Source organism: Protopterus annectens, chromosome 6.part0, assembly GCF_019279795.1.
Source record: "Protopterus annectens isolate FY-2018-M chromosome 6.part0, PAN1.0, whole genome shotgun sequence".
NCBI classification, from domain to species: Eukaryota; Metazoa; Chordata; order Ceratodontiformes; family Protopteridae; genus Protopterus; species Protopterus annectens.
In genome coordinates this window covers 257,478,043-257,499,694 of record NC_056737.1, presented here as the reverse complement: position 1 = coordinate 257,499,694, position 21,652 = coordinate 257,478,043, and the positions used below count along the sequence as shown (strand labels likewise).

Here is a 21,652-nt window from a genome sequence, read left to right as displayed (position 1 = left end):
TAGCGAAGCATGTATTTACAGGCTATTAATCCTAGTGTCCAGAAGCCATTATAGGTGGGCTGTAAAGAAATTTCCAAGGAAAATGGGCCTGATGATTCTGATTTTGACATCGCTGGGGCTTATTTTCCTTCAGGTTCTGAAGCCCAAGTTTCTTCATGTGGAGAAATTTTCTTTCAGTAAGATTATAGCCAGGCTGAATGTGGTATTTTTATGGAAACAAATATAGGCTCCCTCCTGAACTGAGGAGATATTATGACATGTTACAAATGGATATTCCTCATTTCTCACCCATCTCTCTACACTGCCAGCATTGGAGGTTGTGTTAAATGTTGCCTATATCATCCTAATACCCAGACGTCAGTTCTAAAAAAAGCAGACAAAGTGTATTAAGTGCCTCTGACTAATACATTTCTTTTATCTCATCTTAAATCTTACCCAGCTGGAACACTGCAACATACACTGCATCTGTTGGGAATAGATTGGTTTTGAACACCAACCCTTCATCACATGACAAAGAAGGCAATTTTTTTAAGCCAAAATGTTAGACAGTCTAAGTAAGAGAACGCCTTCTTTTTCCACTTTGGCCTTTGGAATTTTCAATTACCAGGCCTACATATGGAAGTTTATTCTTTGTTATTTCGATAGTCTGCAGGAACTTGCTACTCTGTCTACAGAAGAAAGTTCTTTTTTGAATTAAACTGTTTCTACCTTCAACCAGGTATCCAGACATGTCTTGAAGAGTGTGTATGATTGTGCAGATACTGTGTCTACTGCCACTGCTACAGCTCCTTTGTTGAGAAGGTGATCTTGTCTACGCAATCAAAAGTTCGTTGATGAGGTAAAGTCTGAAATCTCAGATTCTGCTTTAGGTAAGGAGATATAATTTGGCTCATCTGCTACCCAGGTTATCAGACAATATAATGAAAGAAGTAAATTGGTTTAGTGAGTTTCTAAGATTTGTCATGTCCTCTAATATAAATCTTATAGGCCTCCCTCTTTCATATAAAAACATATAAGCAAAACCAGCCATTTTCTGACAAACAAGGTACAAAAAAGATATGGCTGGAGGGTAATAACAATAAACAAGGGACCTTTCAGAAAAAGGGACAGACAGTTCAGAATAGCTGAGCCAGCTTTTTCCCCCTCTCTCTCACCAACATTTCCTTCAGTCTGTCCTATAAACAGGTCCTCAACTTCCCCCTTTTGGCAAAAGATTGTCTCAGACCCTTGGGTGTTAGAAGTGGTGCAGGAGGGATACAGATAGCACTGGATATAAAAATCTCCTTTCAGAGGAATTCCTCCCCATCCTGCAAAACAGATTTTTTTACTCAGGTTCTTCAGTCTTTACTAACCCAGGGAGTTATAGAACCAGTGACTTGAACTCAAACCAGCAAAGGCTTCTATTCCAGAATGTTTCTGGTACCAGAGAAAGAAGCCTCTTAGAGACCAATAATAGATCTTTCAGTTCTAAACTTATGAAAGTACCAAAACTCAAAATGTTGACCTTAGAGAACCTTTTGCCCCTTGTTCCTCCTATAAGTTACATGGTAATACTAGATTTGAAAGATACTATCACATTTACATAGCTGTCAACTTCAGGAACTAAATAAGGTTCTCTTTTTCTTGGTCACATTATCAGTTCTCTGCATTACTGTTTGGATTACCTACAGCTCCATGGCTGTTCACAAAATGCCTAGTTCCAGTCTTAGTTTATTGCAGCCTTAATGGCAGTTACATTTTCCTTATTCAAATGACTTTTTACCTTAGCAGAGTTTTTATTCAGATGTGAAAAATCATTAACATGGGTTCTGTCTCTTCTAACTAATCTGGGCTTCCAGATAAATATTTCAATATTTTCCCTTGATTCTGTCTCACAGGATTGTGTTTTTTGGTTGCCTTCAAAATGTTTATGTTCAAAAGGCCTTTTTGGCACAAAAGAAGGTGGATTTTTATCTGGAATGTTTCCTGACCTTATCTAATCAGTCTCAGACTTCTGCAAGTGAATTTCCCAAGATCCTAGGGTTCATGCCTTCTATTCTTCTCATGATTCGCTAAGCCAGGTTGCATATGAGAAAGATGCAATGGTTTTAAAAAAAACACACACGCAGGCCCAGCATTTACATTCTCTAAAATATCAAATTCCTGTTTTGAGCTGTCTAAAAATGAGACTTCATTGGTGAAAACAACAAATTCAGCTGAACCCAGGTCTCCTTTTCTCTCCTCAGACCCTAAACCAAATTTTTCACCACAAATGCTTCAAATTGTATGTGGAGAGCAGTTTCCCTGGGGGTAAAGGTGAAGTGAATCAGAAAGCACATCAATATAATGGAGATGTTGGCCATGATCCATGCCTTGACATTTCTCCATTACCTGTGGTCACTAGGTCCTCTTCAAGTGACTACAGACAATGCCACTGTCAGGTGGCACATAAGCATGGTGGTACAAAATCATACCTTCTATGCAGGCTGGCTATGATGTCTTTTGAGGTAGCTCCTCAGCACTCCTTAACCCTCCAAGAATCTTATGTTCCATCAGAGCAGAAAATAGTGACAGACAGGCTGAGCAGGACTAGGACAAACCCTCATGAATGGAAATTAAATTAGGGAGTCTTCCCAGAACATATCCAGTCATGGGTAAAATCTCAAATAGATCTGTTTACCTCCTTTCAAAACAGAGAACTGAACAAATTTTGCTCCAGGGTTCCTTGTAAACAATCCTAGAAAACTGATGCATTTTCACTCCCTTAGAAGGGAATGTTCTTTTATGTTTGTACACCTTTTCCATAGATATCCAGAGTAATTCTGAAGATTCAGAAGGATTCCCCAAAAATCATTTTGGTGACCCACCTTTGGCCCAGGCAAAATTGGTTGCCCCTTTTAATGGAATTGGCAGAGAGGAATCACCACAAACTTCCTCAAAGACTGGATCTACTGATACAAGACAGGGGGAGTTTGATAAACCTCTCTCTCTCAATCAACTTCAATTGACTTCCTGAATGATTTAATTCTAACACCTTTTAGGCACTTATTTCATGGGGACATGCAGTATCCCTCCTACACCACTTCTAACTTTCCAATAAGTGGAAACAATTTTCTAACTGGTACCTAACCAATAACCAGGGACCCATCAGGGATTTTGTACCACTGGTGCTCAAATATTTCTGTGAGTTACTTTCCTCTGGCGTCTCTTATTCTATAAAGTTTCATCTTGCGGCTATTTTATCATGGCTGCCTATGGATCTTCCTTTGTCTTCTCTATTTGTGGTAAAACAGTTTCTGAAATGAATTTTACACCTGAGACCTCCTTGTAAACAAATTTTCCCTTCTTAGAATCTCAGCTTTGTGATGGAAAAGTTGACTATGTAACCTTTTAAACCTGCCCATCAAGCTGTTTTAAGGTTCTTGACTTTGAAAACAGTACTCATCATTGCTCTGACATCTGCAAGAAGAGAATCTGAGTTGCAGGCTCTTATGATGGGTGTTGAGATTTTCTCTTTAGAAAAAAAGCTTCATTCATCCCAGAGAGGTTTTAAAGTTGATTTTGAATTAAGCCATCAATCTCCCAGTTTTCTACTCATAACCTAAAAAAACAGAGAGAAATCATTCTGCATACTTAAGACATGCATAGGCATCTCAGGTGCTATCTTGACAGAACTCCTCCCTTTAGAAAAGTTGACACCCTGAGTGTAAACAGACAATTTCTAGGTGGCTACCATCAGCTACTGCTTTTTTATTTCAAACATGGTAAATCCATTCCAGGCAGTATCAAGGCACATTCTATATATGGGAAAGAGGTAGTCACTAGAAGCATTCCAGAAGCAGCTTTATGGTCCACTGAACATATTTTACAAAACATTATAAATAAGATTCCTTTTTAAGGTCCAGGCTAGTATTCCTAAGACCATTCTCCAGGGGCTCCTGGATCTGTGTCCTTCTTCCTCATAGGTTGGACAGGCTTTAGTAATCACCCCATATAGTCTAAAGGCTACTTGCAACAGTGGGAATTATTAAGCTCTATTTACCCATAACTGTATATGAGTGAATTCCTCACTGTCATAACAGCTGCTCCCAGCCTCCATTCCCCCCTACCCTTGTATATAGCTGCAGTTGGGATATGAAGTAGAGTTTTGTGTGTTTCTGCTTTATATGTTTCTTTTATTGTTGTTATTATTATTATTATTATTAGTTTAAGGGACGTTAGGCTATTCTCTCTCTTTGTATGAGCAAGAAAATCCTGAAGAAATCTTCACTCTGACTACTGATTTCCCTTCCTGGAGCTAGCCAATCAGTAGTCAGAGTGAAAGTTTTGTGGGGAAGCTTGAGCTTTGTGAAGATGGCTGGTTGTTGTTTTCCTAAAGGCTACTGCAGCAGTGAGGAATCTGAACATCTACTGTTATGGGTAAATGCAACGTATAAAACTGTGCTATCCTGGAAAATGTATGCGCATGCCAAAAGAGTTAGTCTTGCTATGTATCAAGAGTTTATTCAAGTCTGTGACATCTACCTTTTGACACAGCATGTTTTTTCACAATAGCTGCAATTTCTGCACAACCGTTAATAAGCTTACATCTACAATAAGGGAGGTAATGTCTCAGTCACCTTCCTGTTGGTACTGCATTGGTATAAGGCTTTAGGCTGTGCTAAACTCACTCCTGCATCACTGGCTCCTAACTGGTGAATTAATAAACTTTGCACAGTACTGGTTCTAGAAGAACCCCACTAAACTGACAGCATGTAGTAAAATGTAAAAAAAAAAAAATATATATATATATATATATATATATATATATATATATATATATATCTCACAATGACAGCAGTATCAAGAACATCAGAAAAGATACCTGATTCCAAGATCGGGGCAAATAATTACTGAAACCTCATTGTTACTTAAGATCCTTTGCTGCACAATTGCCATAGGGAAAAGCTCAATATAAAATATCTGCAACATGCAACTAAATCTCAAAGTTTGTAATTGGTCACCCTACTCATACATATTACTGTAACACTTTGAAACAGCTTGAGTTAATTACCATGGAAAACAAACTTGGTTATATCCATTTCTCAATCACTCATAAATTACTAAGCAGACCTACTTCATCAGGCATATACAGCATGTGCAAATGATGTAATCCACTTTAATAACTCCAGTTAACCAACCAAAGCCCAAAAGAAAGCCAACACAACGATAGGAGAGAGGGCACCATACACCTGTTTGTCACTCAAACAGAATACATTGTCTGTTGACCTAAGAATAATTAACAATAATATAGCCTTTAAATCTAATTTTAAAAAATACTAAAACATGTGATACAAGTAGCATTAGTTACTCCCTATCTTACCCAACCCAGACAGACACTACAATTTCTTATTTCCATATTAAATGTGACACTTAAGGCCATAAATAATTTCCATTCTATCTTGACCTCTCATTTTATCTAGGATATCTGTGGGGTAATGAAACTCAGGGCAGGGGAGGTGGGCCTAAGAGATGTTAGTTGCTGAGCATGGCACAGTGAATAGGATTTTTGCCTCACAGTAAGAGGTTCCCCGGTTCGATTCTTGGCTGGGGTGCCTTCTGTGCGGAGTATGCATGTCCTCGCTCCCTGTGTTCATGTAGATTTCCACCAGGTACTCCAGTTTCCTACCACATTCTAAAACCATGCAGTAGTTGGATTGGACACTCAATTAAGCATAGGTGTTAGTGTGTGTGTGAGTGTGTAGCATGGTAGAACTACTGCAGTAGGGCTATCCATCTGGCAGTGTAAACCTTGGCTCTAGATGATTGTAAATGTTGAAGTAACACCTCAAGCCCATGTGTAAAAATGGGAGAAAGGGGTTATGGATTGATGGATGGAGTTGCTGAGTGAAAATAAGTGCAGAAGTTGAGAGGCCTTTGGGTGATTGTGGCCTGCTGTGTTGCAAGTCCAATTTGATTTGATGTGGAAAATTTTTTTAAGTTAAGCTCTGAAGGTGAGGAAGGAGGATTATAGTTCCTTTTGCTGAGGGAGGGAATCCCATAGTTTAAAAACAAGTGTAGAGAAGTCTGCTTTATGGTGGATGGAGTGAGACGATAAAGATATATTATGTGTACACATGTCACCACTGAACACCCCTTAAAAACATAATTGCAAGCACAATTGCAAACCTTATATACTTGTTATATATTGTAGAGTAAAATAAGCACAAGTTTTGTACATGTTTTCAGTAACATATGCACATTTCACATTCTACAGCCCTGCGACCTTATCCTTGAATACAATTACATTTTTATAATATTAATGTGTAACTCATAGATTTGTCACAGTATGGTCAGAAAAGAAACAGTGGCAGACTTATGGACAAACATCGAAGCTTTGAGTAGTTTCTCTCCCAGTGTACACAAAAGTAACAGTGCTATGCTATATATTTTATTTAGTTACAAAAGGCCAGACACTATTTATTTAAGTTTTTAAGAAATTTAGCCTGTAAAGAACGTTCTGCAAGAGGAAACTCCCACATAAATCACCAGTTTGGTGTTACATGTAATGAACTCTCTTATTTCAAAAAAACTTTACTGCTGGAGTAAAACGTGTCTAATTTAAACATGTATTGGCAGTTCAAATGCATGACACATGGATACGTTAGCTTTACATCTGCAGCAATTTATAAACATTTATTTTCTTTCTGTACTCCCAATGCATTATGATTTATAGTTACATGTGTTATTAATTCTTGGACACTACAATAAATTCTGAGCAAGTACTTGCATTTAGATGAGAGATTAATCCACAGATTCAGAATGAGGAGGAACATTTGTCATGCAGGAGAGATAAAACCTCTGGCAGTGATTCTCATATTAAAATAAACAAGAAGGAGTATTTTTGAAATAGGATTTCAAGGCATGTGTATCCAAAACAAAGACTGATATGGTATCTTGCACCTGCAGAGACGTATGCATATTCCAAAATTCTCAGAAACTTAACCAGTGTTTGTATATTCATCATACTGGCAGAAGGGAGTATTAAGCAATTTGAAGTGTAGCACAGTGCTGCTTATATTTGTATTCCTTGAGACAGACGCCTTGTTGGAGTTAAAAAAATATTTTTACATTATGAGTATGGATTAAACAAGATATTGTGATATGTTATCAAAACCAATGCAGAAATTTTTCCAAGTGGTTATAAGATACTATAAAATAAGTATAATTTATATTAGAAGGACTGGAATGCAGATTATTTTTGCATACTGTGCTATAATGACAGCTTTGAGCTAATGTTGATGTTTAAATCTGTTTTGATTACACACCAGTATTCAGTCTTCATGTATAACGCTATTCATATAATGCATTTAAAACAAAATGACTGCTGTGATTTGAATAAATTATGTACCATAAATACTTTCTAGAATATTAAAATTAAATACTCAGTGCACTGTCATTCTTTGTGTTTTCTCCTAATATGAAGTTATGCTGCCATCTGCCCTGTGCCTCATTGACATTGGGTATGCAAGCATTCAATTAGTTAAAAAACAATGTGAGACTGACATTAGAAAATTACAGGATTCTAATTTTGGATATCTTTTTTTAATCTAAACCTTAAAGAACACACACTGTTCTGAAAGAACTATCATCTGACAAGTCCATAAAAATCATGAATCTGTTTGGCATCTACTTTTCTGAAGTAAAAGCCAATACCAAAGGACAACTGTGAAGTAGGAAGGTTTGTCTCAAATAAATAACTGGTGCCAAAATCATGGGGTGAAAGTAAATGCCAAAAAATGCGTTATTGTATCATTTGGGAAATCGTCTAGTCCAGAAAATTACCACATTAGCAATACATCCCTAAGAGATGACCCAATTATTCAGGATTTGGAAACTCACATTTACAGTGGCCCCACTTTTGACAAATGTGTCCATTGTTCTAAGAAAGTCCTTCTATACTGCACAGCTTATAAACACAGGGATTATATTTAGATCTAGGGATATCTTTGTCCCCCTTTACTCAGCCCTCCTTACACCAGTCATTGAATGTAATTCCCCTTATGTGTCCAGACACATGCAATGACTGGAATGTCCATAGAGGTACCTTACTAAAAGAATCAAGGCCTAAACAACATTGTCCTACATGAACCAACTCAAAGCCCTGTCACTATACACGATATCCTACAGACTATTAACAAGTGACCTGTGTCTGGCATACAAAGCATCCTCACACCCAATACAGATGGATTTACTGCACATCAGCAAGTCAAATGGCATCAGAAATACCCAACCTAGGCATCTAAACCTCTTCTGCACCATCAACAGTATGGTTTGGAAGGACAGATATGTCTCTCAAACTCCCCATCCACATAAAACAAAGGCAGATTCAAGACTGAAAAGAAAAAACATAAATAAAATAGAAATGTAAATGATATTATTGATAGCATAGAGTGAAACAATAAGCAATTAGAAATCCACAAAGAGCAGAAGAAAATGTAAGAAACAAAACAGTAAACCTCACCTGGAAAAATATTTGGTAAAGACATAAAGGGAAGGCATAGATTAAACAACAATACCTAAAATGTTGAGCAAGGGAGAAACCAGAGTTAGCAGTTAGTGTAAATATCACAGACTGGTATAAGTACAGATCAATGTAGTGAGAATTAGGGTGGGTCTACCAAATAAAGGTCAGTAAAACAGCAGAGCATAGTACTGACTTGTTACATATAGCAATAGTTTGAGGTAAAACTGTAGAGTAGGTTGGGTTTGGAAGATGTATACAGATAAAGTGTAGATATGTATAATATTACTAAATCATAAGTATGCGAACAATAGAATTGTACAGGCGGCTACATATGTGTGTGTATTTAGTTAGTGAGTCAGCTGGTTATTTTGTTTGTTTTTGTTATCTAGGGTAGGTTAGCGAGTCAAAATTATCACTTTTCAGCAGCATCCAAAAGAGAAAAGCTCTAACAGTTAATATGACAATGGTAGAAAACATAAGGACATTCAAAATATACAAGCAAGCAAACAAACATATAAAGTCAAATAAAAATTATAGTGGGAACAACCGAATGTATTACTGTTTTCACAATTATAAGATTTACAGTTGTGAGAAATATTTAATGTAACAGTGTAAACATAGTTATTTCAAAAAGGTTAAACATAAAGTATATTTATTGCTGATTATAGACCATCTGTTTGGTCCCTAAGTCAGTAAATAGTAGAAGAATAGCAATAAAAACAAAACAAAATGGGGAAGCTGTGCATTTCAGCATTGCATGCAATGGCAATCATTATTGCTAATTAAGTAGAAATGTCAAGTCAGTGTACATGAGTAGAAGCTAAATGTGTTACCCTGCATCTATAAAACATTTTTGTTTGTTTTCCTTGATCAATATTTCTCCCAGTTTCTTCTTAACTCCTCAGAACCAGCTGCTATGACAGACCTTACATTTGTGCCTTAGAAGACAGTTTTTCTTGTTACCATCACATCACCTAGATGAATTTCAGAGCCGTGTGCTTTATGAGCAAATCCTCCTTAACTGATATTCCATTGTGTGTCCATGCAAACTAATACTTAATTTATTCCTAAGATGAAAACAAACATAAACCAAACAATTAGCCCGCCTTTGTTCTTTCCCAACTATTCAAAGATAGGTGAATATTTTTTGCATTGCATGGATGTTCAAAGGCAACTTAAATTCTGCCTCAGTGGAACAAAGTCTGTTAGAAATATTATTCAAGATTTTGTGTTTTTTCAAAAAGAAGACGATTGCCAAACGTTTCCAAACTGACTTTATCAAAATGGCTTCCTCCTTACATTTAGTACTGTTATCAAAAATGCAACAAATGTGCGCTATCTGCACCTAAGAGTCACTCTTCTGGAGCAGTAGTGGTCTCCTAGGTTTTCTTTAAGAGTGCATTTTTTGGATGATATTTGTGTGGTTTCTACATAAGCATCATTAAATACTTATGCATGACACTGTAAGCTGGATGAGTGCCCTAGGTACAGACCATCCATTGCTATCCTTCCAAGCCTCGGTCACTAGCCTCAGGGTGATGAAGGCAGAACTTACAATCTCAAGTATAAAGTTATGTACTTAATGTAACATCATATCTGGACTGGCAGTTCCATCTTTACTACCATATCCACTCTCCTTCCTTGTGTCTCACTCCTGATGGGTCTGGAATGTTTAACTTATTTGTCTTTAAATTATTGTTGATCCACCTTGACCGTGCTTTTGGAGATCTGGAGAAGGGTCCTAATTTGCACAGCATTCTGGATAAAAGAAGATAAACTTTTTAGCCTGGGAAAGTTTTAAATACCAGACTAAGTCCTTCAGGTCTTAGTCTAGAAGATGGGAACAAATGAACTGCCAGTCCAGATCTATTATTATAAGTATGGAAGTTTTGTTTGTTTGTTTGCAGATAACTTCTTATCTATATTTGAGTCTATGTGGCACCAACATTCACTCTTTTTGGTAAGGAATAAGAAGTCAGCTATTGGGCCATTAATTAGAATTTGTATCCAGGTCTTTATTATTAGTGCAACAATTATTAAGCACTATTAAGCAAATGACAAGAGTGTGAGTACATACCACCACCAAAATATACTGAAACCAGATTTGTGGGAGCAGCCATTTCACAGACACATAGAGTTATTTCATGACATCATTGCTTCATGTATATTTAACATTGTTCAATGAAAGAAAATTATATGACCTAGTGCTGCACTGTGGTGCTTTCCCCAGCCTTCACTGAAGCTCCTTTGTACTATGCATACTGTTTTAAAGGGCAAGCAATGACACCATAGCAACACAAATCCCCCCTAGAAATGGAGGAGTTAATCTCTCTAAAACAAAGACTTTTTTCAGCATTATGCTCAATTGCCTTTGAAAATGTGTAGTCGTTTCAAGAAATTTTTACACAATTAAAGTATTTCAAACCAATAACCAAAGCAAGAAATACATTCCCTTTAAAGTAAATATCCTTCAAGATATATCTGTTCTGGAAAGCTTTGTCCTTGATGAAGACAACAGTACAAAGATGCATGAAAAACATATTTGTCTGGAATTTCATTTTTAAATGGCTGCTTCAATCTTGCTTTGCACTCACACACGCGGCGCTGTACCTGTTGTGTGTTCTGCCTAGATATCCAACAATGGGTCTCTGGTTAAACAATTTTTAATTTTTTGTTCTTTGTTTCAGTAAGGCACTCTCATTCCTTTGCTGCAATACCTGATGAAGAAGACATTAATGAACTTAAGGAAACGGCTAGAAAACTCAGCAAAGATCGTCACTTCAGAGAAGGAATCTATCAGATTTTAACTCGAAAAGACTCCGTGTGGGAGGATGAAAAATGAACCTTAATTCCCATCACAGTAGTTATTGCAGCAGTAAGCAGGACATCCATGAATTTAAGGACATGTCAGAACTATCAGGATGCTCTAGTAAGAACTTGTCACAGCTGAAGTTTAATATTCCACAAGTGAAGCCTAAAAGAGCATTATTGATTTTATATGAATAATCTTATGAAACTATATCTAGTAGTACGAGAATTAAAATATTAAAATGCAGACAAAGGATGGATACAATTTGGACTCCCATATTCTAAACATGGAAGTTAACGCCACAACACTCACCTCGTCATCCAAATCCAGAGGCATTTTACTTTACAAATGGTTCATCAAGATATCTTTTGTATTTTTATTAGTACTTATGTCATCAACTAGTGTTCTTGGATACTGAAGGGCTGTAGCAAAATGTTACATAAAATGTTTACAGAGGAATGTTAATGACCACAGTACCCTATAATTCTGTATACTGTTGTCTCAGCTAATCAACTAATTCCAGATTTTAACAGAACAAGTAAAAGACTTTAGTAGCATACTAGCCTTCTCAGTAATACTTAATAGAAGTACTTGTAAAAAAAGTGTACTCGAATGATTTGATCCTGCCTCATTTAAAACTGTTTTTGCAAATCATACTGCAACTCTCAAAGTAAAAGGCAGAATTTTTTCCATCATTTTAGGCAGTGCTAAATCCAATTTGGCTAAAGTACCCCATGAGCTTTTGGGCTAAAGAGTTTTATTCTTCATAAGTCCGTTTTACTCAATAGATAATACAGATGGGATTTGTTCTAGCATCTCCACTGTGCTTGCAGACTGAGGTCCCAGTTGATTCCATTCTGATTTCCATCTGTTTTTTTTTTTTTTTTATATTTCTGAATGATCTACTCTTATTCAATTCAAATTTATGCAAGTGACATAGCCAGCTATATCTGTAGTCTTATGACCATAGTTGCATGACGTTTGTCAAAAAAATTGTAAAATGTCTCGTTCTTATTCACCACCACGAGAAATAATATTTTAAAAATATAAGAATGACCAGCCAGAAATGGTGTGCTGTCACCCATTTTCAGTCTGTACCCTGGATGGCTTCATACTTGAAGTGGTACTGTCCGTCCCAAATGCAGAATGCAACTGAACAGTAAGCATGATTTCTCTGGCAACAATCATTCTCTCTCATTGGCAGACTGCATTCCAACATGCTGTCCTATGTCACATCAGGCTGCTGCCCTCTCCATATATACTGAAAACATGTCATTAAGTAGGTTACTGATTTGACCTCTGTATTCTTTATGCATGCTCTTCAGTAATCCTATTTATTCTTTGCTTATAAAAATGGATAACCCCTCCAGAGTACGGGAGTTTAAGGTTTGATTAGCAGGTCTATTGTATGAAACATTGCTTCACAATCCCAAACTGCCATAATTTATAACCACCTGCTTCTCCTACTACATCTATTTTATTTAGCTAAATGTGGTGCCCTACTGTAGGGTGATTCCAAGATATTTAGCCTGGAATGTGTACCCCACCATCACAAATGCATAAATTCCCTAACATCAGGTTTTATAGCTAATTCCTCTTCATTCCCTCCTCCCAATTAAACTTTATATCCTGTACTCATGGGATTTTAACTTTATGCCCTACATCTATGATCTTGCATTCCATCTGTCATCCCTACACCCTATGTATCAGATTCTTTGCAGTGTTTCAATACAGATACTGAAACTGAAAGAATATTATCTGTAGTCCACTGTGATGATGGAACTTTATTACTGCTTCCTGGGTGGAATTGATATAACATCTCTGTAGCAACTTAAGCTAGTGTGTAGTCAGCACAGAATTCTCGTTTTCACTTGTGAGTTTAGCAATTAGTGCATATATGACATAGCATTTCTGCTTCCACTGTTGGCTAGTGTCCCACAAGCTCCTTTTCATCAGGTGTCTGTGTGGAGTACGCTCTTGCAGCAACTACCCATCCTTCCTCAAATAGAAAGTGAGGAAAGTTAGCATCCTGGAAGTCTATCCAGGACCTGCTAATCAAACTCTAATCCCCAGCATCATAATTAGCAATGGAAACCTTATAGCAGTGAACTGATCCTCCAACTTCTGTTCTCAAAGTGTCCTTCACACCTACATGCGCTTCCCCTTTTAGTCACCCTTAGACTTCTGAGTATGCAGGCAAAATGACTGCTTAGCTACAGATCTCATAGTGCCCATAACTATACTGACAATATAACAAAACAAAAAGTCACAAACATTAATATGCAAAAAAAAAAATGATATTATTGGCAGTGTGCTGTTCTACCTAATACAGATGGCAAAGCTATAGAGTGGGAACACCAGCACTGAGTGTTCTTCTAAGATGGCATGTATTCTATAAAGGATTATACCCAACTGAACCTGGAAAAGCATAACTTCCTCTTAGTTTCCCCCTGTCCACCAAAGAGCAATCTCACCAGAATGCAGTCAGTATTTAATGGAGTCTGCTTACAATCCTGAAATCTTTGCTTAAACTGACTACAGCCAGATCCAAAACTCTCACATGTGCTGGACCTAGATTACCACATTCTTTCTACTAATCATCCTCTTTGAATTTAACCAGCTCTTCCCTCATGTACAAGTACAGAGCAGAAAGCCATACCTTGGATCTCCAAGGAATTAGAGACTGTCCTGAAAGACTGTGTTTTATCCAATTTAGCCAAAAAATGTAGTTAACTACAAAAGGTAGAAAGAATACAGAATCTATATGCATGTATGCAGAAGTAACATTGCTTCAATCAAAATGAGTACTTCCAAGCTTCTTCCCACACTCCGCTCAAAACCTGCTAAAGTATTATTAGCTAGTTATTGAGACAACTATGGCCCTGCTACCCACTTACTTAAATGGGTAGAGGGTTGATACTCTTCTGGAATTATTGTCATGGTGGACATTTTCATTCAGAAGTTTGCTGTTCTGTCCAGACACCCAATCCCCCACCTTGCTCTGTCCACTGCTCCAGCTATCCTAATCATTTTATCTTTCTCTCTTTTCTTACCCCACACTGCTCAATGCATCTCTGACCTCAAATCCCAACCACTTCATGACCATCACTTTTCTGCCAGTTCCTAAAAGATAACCATTTGCTCTTTGGTGAAGAGACTCTCCTTTCATCAGAAAGCTTACCAACATTTCAGGCTCAAATGTGCTCTACCCAAAAGTACAATTGGAGATCTCAGTCTTTGCCTCTGGTGTCTGCTGTCCCTTTAATTGTTCCTTTGCCCATGGATCTCTTTCCTGGGAAGTCACTGAAGTGAATTTCCAACCCAGAAGGTCAGCTTCTCTTGTAGCTTGTTCAGTTATTACCCTATCTCTGGGCGGTCTCACCTCTTCAAAACAAATGGAACACATCAACCAGACTGTCAGGTTCCTCAAGTTATTTAACTGTTAGTCTTCCAAACAAAGTATCTTCAGATCTAGTTATAACAATTTCATCTATTTTACTAAAATACTTGCTACCAATATCTGATAATTTATCGGTGGTGCCTGATTTGTAGAACCTATTTTCATGGAGTTAACTATGGCACTTGATTTGTTGACTTAATCGGTCCTTCTTAAGACAGACTGGGTAACCAGACCATCATCTCACAACTCTCTATTATTTCTCAGATTGGGGTCAATAATACTTGGCTTTTGGCCTCTCCTCATTTTCCATTAATACCTTTCCTAATTGCTTTACTGAGACAATCGTGGCCCTGCCACCGATATAGTGCAAAAATGACAGTCTAACTTTTTTCAAATTTAGTTTATCAGTCTACCAGCATGATCTCATTTTCTTGGATGAGAAAAATGCTTCAGTCCCACCTGCTTCTCAGTCTATTAGGTACATGTTTCCCTCCAATATTTTTTATCTTACAAGTCCAATGACTATTTCTACCCTGAATGAAAACCAAGTTGATGATGTTTCTACATTTAAATAACTAGTGTTCATCCATGGCCCGAACCTCACCTTAAGCCTCAGACCTGTGACATTTTAATTCACCTTTACTGTAAGATATGTGTACTGTTCAGCTCATACCATATCTGTCCCATAACTCCAAATTGAAAAAGGACTCCACTTTTCCATCAACTTTATTATTTATTTACTTATCACCATTGCCACAGATTTCACTTTCTACCACTTAGATTTTTTTTTTAGAAAATAATTGCCACTTCAATGCTTGCATCACAACCCATTACTATTAGTTTTCTATACTTAACTTGTGTGGCTGGTGATCCTTTTGGCAGGCTGTAGTAATATACTGTATTCCTGGCTCACTGAATCCTTTACTCCACCTTCCCTCCTGTTCTCTATAACTCTGTAGCTTGAGATACCTAATTTTCTGGGATCCTCAAGTCACCACTCTATAAAGTCTATCTCCTGAGATGCATATTTTCTTCTTAATTTGGCACCAGACTTTATAATGTTCAACAGACTTGAAATAGGGATCACTTTAAGAATGCAGGTTATTGGCCCCTTCTAACTGCCTCAAGTCTGCGTACTAAACTTCAGCCATTAATATTACAACTGTATTTTTTGGTATAGTGTTTGATCTTCTTTGGCCTAGGCTTATGCTGTATTCCTACACAGAGGTGTTTTTATTGTCTCAGGCTCTTTCCAGCTGTGGCTTTCTGATACTGTTTTGTAATTTGGCTGTGCCAAGACTACTCTAGATACCCCTGAAAAATGCCACTGTTTGCCACAACAGACAACTGTTGGTTTCAAAGGTTAATTAAATAAATCTCCATATACACTCCTGTCCCCTGACCCTCATACTGTCAGTACCACGTTCTGCACCTGCCACGAAAGGCTTGGCCAAGCCCATCCCCCTCTGTCATCTGCTCCAAGCCTCCATCCCCCTCTGTCATCTGCTCCAAGCCTCCACTCATCTCTTACCCTCATACCTCCCCTGTCCAGCTTCATGCCTGGGCTTTGCTCCTCTGCAACGTACCCATCCTTACATAATCACCTCTCTTCTGAAGCCCATTTTTGGCTCCCATCTCTCTCCTACCCCTTTGTACACAACATAGTGCTCTGATGCCTCCTTCAAGCATCAGCAACAACTTCTTCTCAAGCTCTCTTAGTCTGCTAATTTCCTTCCTAATACCAAAGTCTTAGCTGATGTTATTTCACCTTTGTGAGGTTTTACTTATTTTGTATTACTTACAACCATATATGTCTTATCTTTGTTTTTCCGGTTCCATACCTGCTGTAATGTACTAAGAAGAAAGCTTTGTAACAGTGTAATTTTTTGAAATAAATAAATATATACATAGATACCCTGTCTGGGATATATGACACATGTACATAATCAGACACATTTTATTAATCAGTATATAATTAATTAAAGTAGCAGTACGTGTTTATGGTTAATTTAATGGTCTGTGAACAAATCACATCTTATAGAAAAAGGTTTGATTTATACAACAACCAGCAGCATTTTCAGGGGCTGGGTAAATTCAATGATAAAGCCAGGCTTAGTCACTCGTGACAACAGAAAATTCTGCCTGTTTAGTCTTACCCATTTAGTGGAAAAATACCTTAGACAATTTAGCTGTACACAGACAAAGTGTACACTTATCCCAGACTTCACACCAGAAACTTTAGTCAAGGACTTGGCGTTAATCAGATCAAAAGTTACAAGCTACAAAGTTTTAAAAAATTAGAAGTTTTTGTATGGTTTGCCAGCATCTCTAATTCATATAATTTGGATTAGCTATCCAAAAATGACAGCCTTCTGGAGTGGTTAGCTGGTTGGATTTCTTCTGATTTTTCCAGTTTGAAAACATGTTTCTCTCTCATTCCCATGTTTGGGGTGCCTACACTTCATGGTGAAGTGGTGAAGTACACAGCAATATCATACATTAGTGTAGGAGATCTCACCTCAACATGCGCACCCTTCAAGTAAACACACATCCGTTGAGTGAGCATAACCCATAAGACAGGAAACAAAACACAAACAACACACCTGAATAGTATATAATATATACTTTCAGAATCTGTAAAAAAAATTGTCTACAGCAGCAGAATGAAAAGGCAGGCCAGACAATGGAAGATGATAGGTGGGTAATAAAGACTCAATGCAGAAGGCTTACTCACGGACCAAATGATATGGTGAATTTACATCATTATATCTAACTTCTAAAGCCTTCTGCAGTGGCTAACATCTGGGACAAAATGCAGCTAGTGAAAAATGAAACTTTCTGCTGGACCAGAGCTGGAGAAAGGCCAAAACAGAAGGGCTCAGAAAGCACAGTCCCAAAGTACTGAGGGGATAGTGGGGCCCATCTCCTGAATGTATAGCAGTTTTTCAGAAAATACAGAAATTTATGGAAGGAAAGCTGCAGGCTCTTGAGAAAGGGACTTTATGAGGAGGTAGAACATGGTTTTACAGTACAACATGGTTATTATGAAGGATAGGTTTTGCTATACATCATAGATTCAAGGAAGCAAAGCATGCTTTCACAAAACAGTTAATTCTATGAATTCATGTAAACTAGTAAATGTGAATCTCTCTCGTTACACACACACACACACACACACACACGCGCGTGTGTGTGTGTGTGTGTGTGTGTGTGTGTGTGTGTGTGTGTGTATATCTGTCTATCGGAATACATGCAATTGGTCACGTGACCAAATGCCGACCGTTGGTTTTTCCGAACTAGAATGTCATATTTCCAGGTGTCGAATGGTTGGAATGTCATAAAAAACTCTGAATTTGACAATTCCGACTGCTCTACCACCTAAATATGCGCTACCATGGGTCACAAAGGGGGTGTTTCACTTACTTTCTGTTCGCATTTATGAGAACTCGCAGACATGCGTTCGACCATTTTCCGGACGGCCATCAACCGGCCGACCAAATGCGTGGACACCGTATATATCTATATATGCATAACATATATATAGATAGCTAGATATAAATAGATGGATATAAATTTTACTTAGGCATTGTATAGCTTTCCACATAATATGGGGATACAGATGTTTAAGCCAGTTATAAGTCCAAAAATAAAAATTAAATGAGGAAGAAGATTACCATGCAGCAGGACTCTTAATGGTTAATGACACCTGCTGTAAAGAAGGCTTATGCTCATTGAGATACCATTGTGGGTCAATGCTAAATGTTATCATCTCTGGTATCTTTATTAGTGGCATCGTTAGGAGAATGGAATGATAAAAACGTGCTTGTTTGAAAATACAGAAGCAGTAGGGGATAGGCATATTTGAGCACATTTATAGGACTAAAACAAAAGACAAAGGAAGCAATCATAAGAAGCTAATGCAGTGATAAGGATTTAACAAACATATGTTGATGTCCATTTAGGAGCCACAGTGGACTACTGAAAAGTATATTTACACTTTGAAGGTATATAATTACTTAAAACATGGGGGATTTTATTATATTTCATTTTGCCAGTTACTGATTTCTTAAACTTCTGAAAAATACATTTTAATGCAACTCCTGTATCAACATTTAAATTCAGTACTATCAGTATTTTTAAAAGTGCCCCTGATTTATAGCTTTTGTTCCTGATTTCTGGTATTAGAATTTGAGAGCTATATGGATCAGTAAAAAAATGTTTTCAAAGTGGAAAAGAACATAACAGATGAACCAAATACAGTGAATATATAGAACAGACGTAGTACTGCAATCAACAGAAAGTGCACATGTATGTATAAAAATACTAAATGACACATATTACAAAATGATAAATTGATGTTCACTAGTTCACAACAAAACCAGATGAAACCAAACAACATTCCATACTAAAGGGAGTTAGATGTATATCAGTTCATATGAGGTAAACTTCTCTAACAGGTACATTTGGATTCAAGTAAAACAGATTAGTAGAAAATGCTCCTTTTCTCATGAACAGATGCAAGTCTGTATTATGGGTGCACACAGAGTGTGAACATGCAGAAATGCTTTTTGTGAAAGAAGTGGAGTTTCAACTATATGACAGGAAACTGATGAACATAGCAGAACTCTGTAATTTCCTTTTAGCTTTGGTTTACTTACAGCTGCATCAACTAGAAATAGCACCAAATCAGAAGCATGTATTTCTGGACAATGGAAAGCCATCTTGTTTCACCCAAAGATGTGCAGCGATGTTCTCTCTTAAGTGGGTTACTGATAGATCATCACTTATAGTTTTGTGCACGCTGCAATTGTCTTAACTTTGTAGTACAGGATGGTATCATAACAACACCTGTACACACAGAGGTAGGAAGAAGTACATCCCTGCAATTATTAGAAGAATGGTTACCATAAAATAGGACGCAAGAAGTCCTTTAGGTTTGCAGATGGTCTTCATCTGTTCAGGCAATATGATCGTTGGGTATACGAAAAAAAAACAGAAACTGAAAGGTGCTTGAATTGCTTTAAGCTGTACCAAAATCAGTACCTTACTCATTTCTGATGAAGGGATCATGTTACCCTGAAAACTTGAGTAGATGTATTACAAAGCTTATGATAATCCAATAAAATGTGCCTTAGCTTTCTGTTTCACTGACTGTTCTGTTTCACTGACTGATGATATAGCTTGAGAAGCAATTAGAATAGTGGTGGTAGAAACCATAGTAAGTTCAATGATGTTGCAGTCCAAATTGGGATCTTGTGTCAAAGAATCTGATGAGGTCAGTAAAGTCAATGCAAGTGAACTACTACATTTTCATGATTTTAGATGGTGTTATGTGTCAGAAGGTGAATTAAGGTAATGGCAGTAAGTACTTTACAATGACCTACTTTGCTGAAATAACAAGTAATTCTGCCTAATATTATCATTCAGTTGCTAGGCCACAACCCCAAAGATTAATGCAATAATTAGTGGTGGTACAGTACAGTCATACAGTATTTACCCATGGGTGCTGGAGTTAAACTATGATGATAAAGCCAAAACTGGTCTAATGTAGTCATAAGTTGGTAAATACAACATAATACATGCTACCACCACTGAGTATTGTTGTTATGTTTTCCTTTAGTTTTATTTGTACTTTAGATTAATTATTTTATTTATATTACTTATTTTTCTGTGCAGTTATTGATAAGGTTCATTTGGAGTTGTCTAATTTTTTGCTAGTATCTCGTAGTTTTCAGTTGTGGTAGCTGTTGACTGGTATTTACTGTTGCAGTACTTTTAAAATATAATAAGTTACACTTTACATAGATAAGTTTATTACTTAGTTGTTAAATGGTTTTGGTTGAAATTAAATGGACAGAGAAATATTATTTGTGGATTGAGAGGTGGAAGATATATGGAGCAATCTTAAAAATCTAGGGAGAAGTACAGTATCTGAGAGTTTTAAAAGTAATATGTAAACTATGTTGCTGCTTATGTGATGAAAGTGAATAGAATGAGTGTGGGTTATCAAAAATGGTAGTTTTTGGACAAGTAAGAGAGAACTGGTGGGGAGTTAAAGTTTTGAGGTGAAATAATGTTTAGAGAATTAGAAACATCAAAACTAAAAAATGTAATTATTTTGAAGACTGCTTCAGTGAGAGCTATTTTGGCCTAGGACGGATATTTGTTGTCACCAGTAGAGTTTTGGGTTACAAAGAAATGGGTTTTTTTGGTTATTGACCTGGAAAATGGATTCTGACTTCTTGTTTGTTTCATCCCTAGGTTAATTTAGTGCTATCTAATAACTGGACTGAACAGGATTTCCTTTTCCAGGCAAGGTCACAAGATTTCTTAGTTATAAATTGTTCTTTAGTTCATTTTTTAATCAATTACATGCATTTCCCTTAAGGCAACATTGTTTAATAAGCGGAGGTAAATAGAGTTTATAGAGAACGTGGAGTAACATGGGGCACGTTAAGTCCAAAGGCAATGTCATTAGAGCTGTAGACATCTGTGCCATCTTTTTAAGCTACATTATTCATTCGTGTCATTTCTTTGTTAGAGGAAAGGAACAGACAGAAATATGAAGTAGTGGGAGGTATAGTATTTAAATGACAAACTGAAGATTATGGGACAGAGGTGACAAAAACTATAGGCCGAATATCATGTAATTGTGAATTACGTCATATGTTTGTGTTTAGAATAGTAGGGAATCTAAGGAGCATTTTCTTCCTGGATGAGTTTGAACTTTAACTAAATAAGTGAAATGATCAGCTAACAGACTCTGGTATAATGACAGCCTAGACAGTCAAGGTTCAATTACCCAGTAGAACTAAATATGTTTTGGAAAGCCAAATGCCAATTCTGTTAAGTAATAAATAATATATATAAATAATCAGTATTCTTACTTATGAGAATATACAAACAGAATTACTAAAAATTTAACACACTGGGTTTATTTTCTTGTATTATATACCTC

At 36.9% G+C, this 21,652-nt stretch overlaps 1 protein-coding gene across 3 annotated transcripts in view; it reads left to right on the top strand.

The window, feature by feature from the left end:
* PLEKHD1 (pleckstrin homology and coiled-coil domain containing D1) overlaps window positions 1-16,608 on the top strand; it is a 532,907-nt gene extending 516,299 nt beyond the window's left edge. For 2 of the 3 annotated variants that reach the window (XM_044074000.1, XM_044073999.1), the window contains one exon: window positions 11,173-16,608. In XM_044074000.1, coding sequence (XP_043929935.1) covers window positions 11,173-11,327 — 155 coding nt within the window. In that variant the 3' untranslated portion in view covers window positions 11,328-16,608. The remainder of the gene's footprint in view (window positions 1-11,172) is intronic. The other variant, XM_044074001.1, reaches the window with a different exon arrangement.
* The last annotated feature ends 5,044 nt before the right edge of the window (window positions 16,609-21,652 follow it).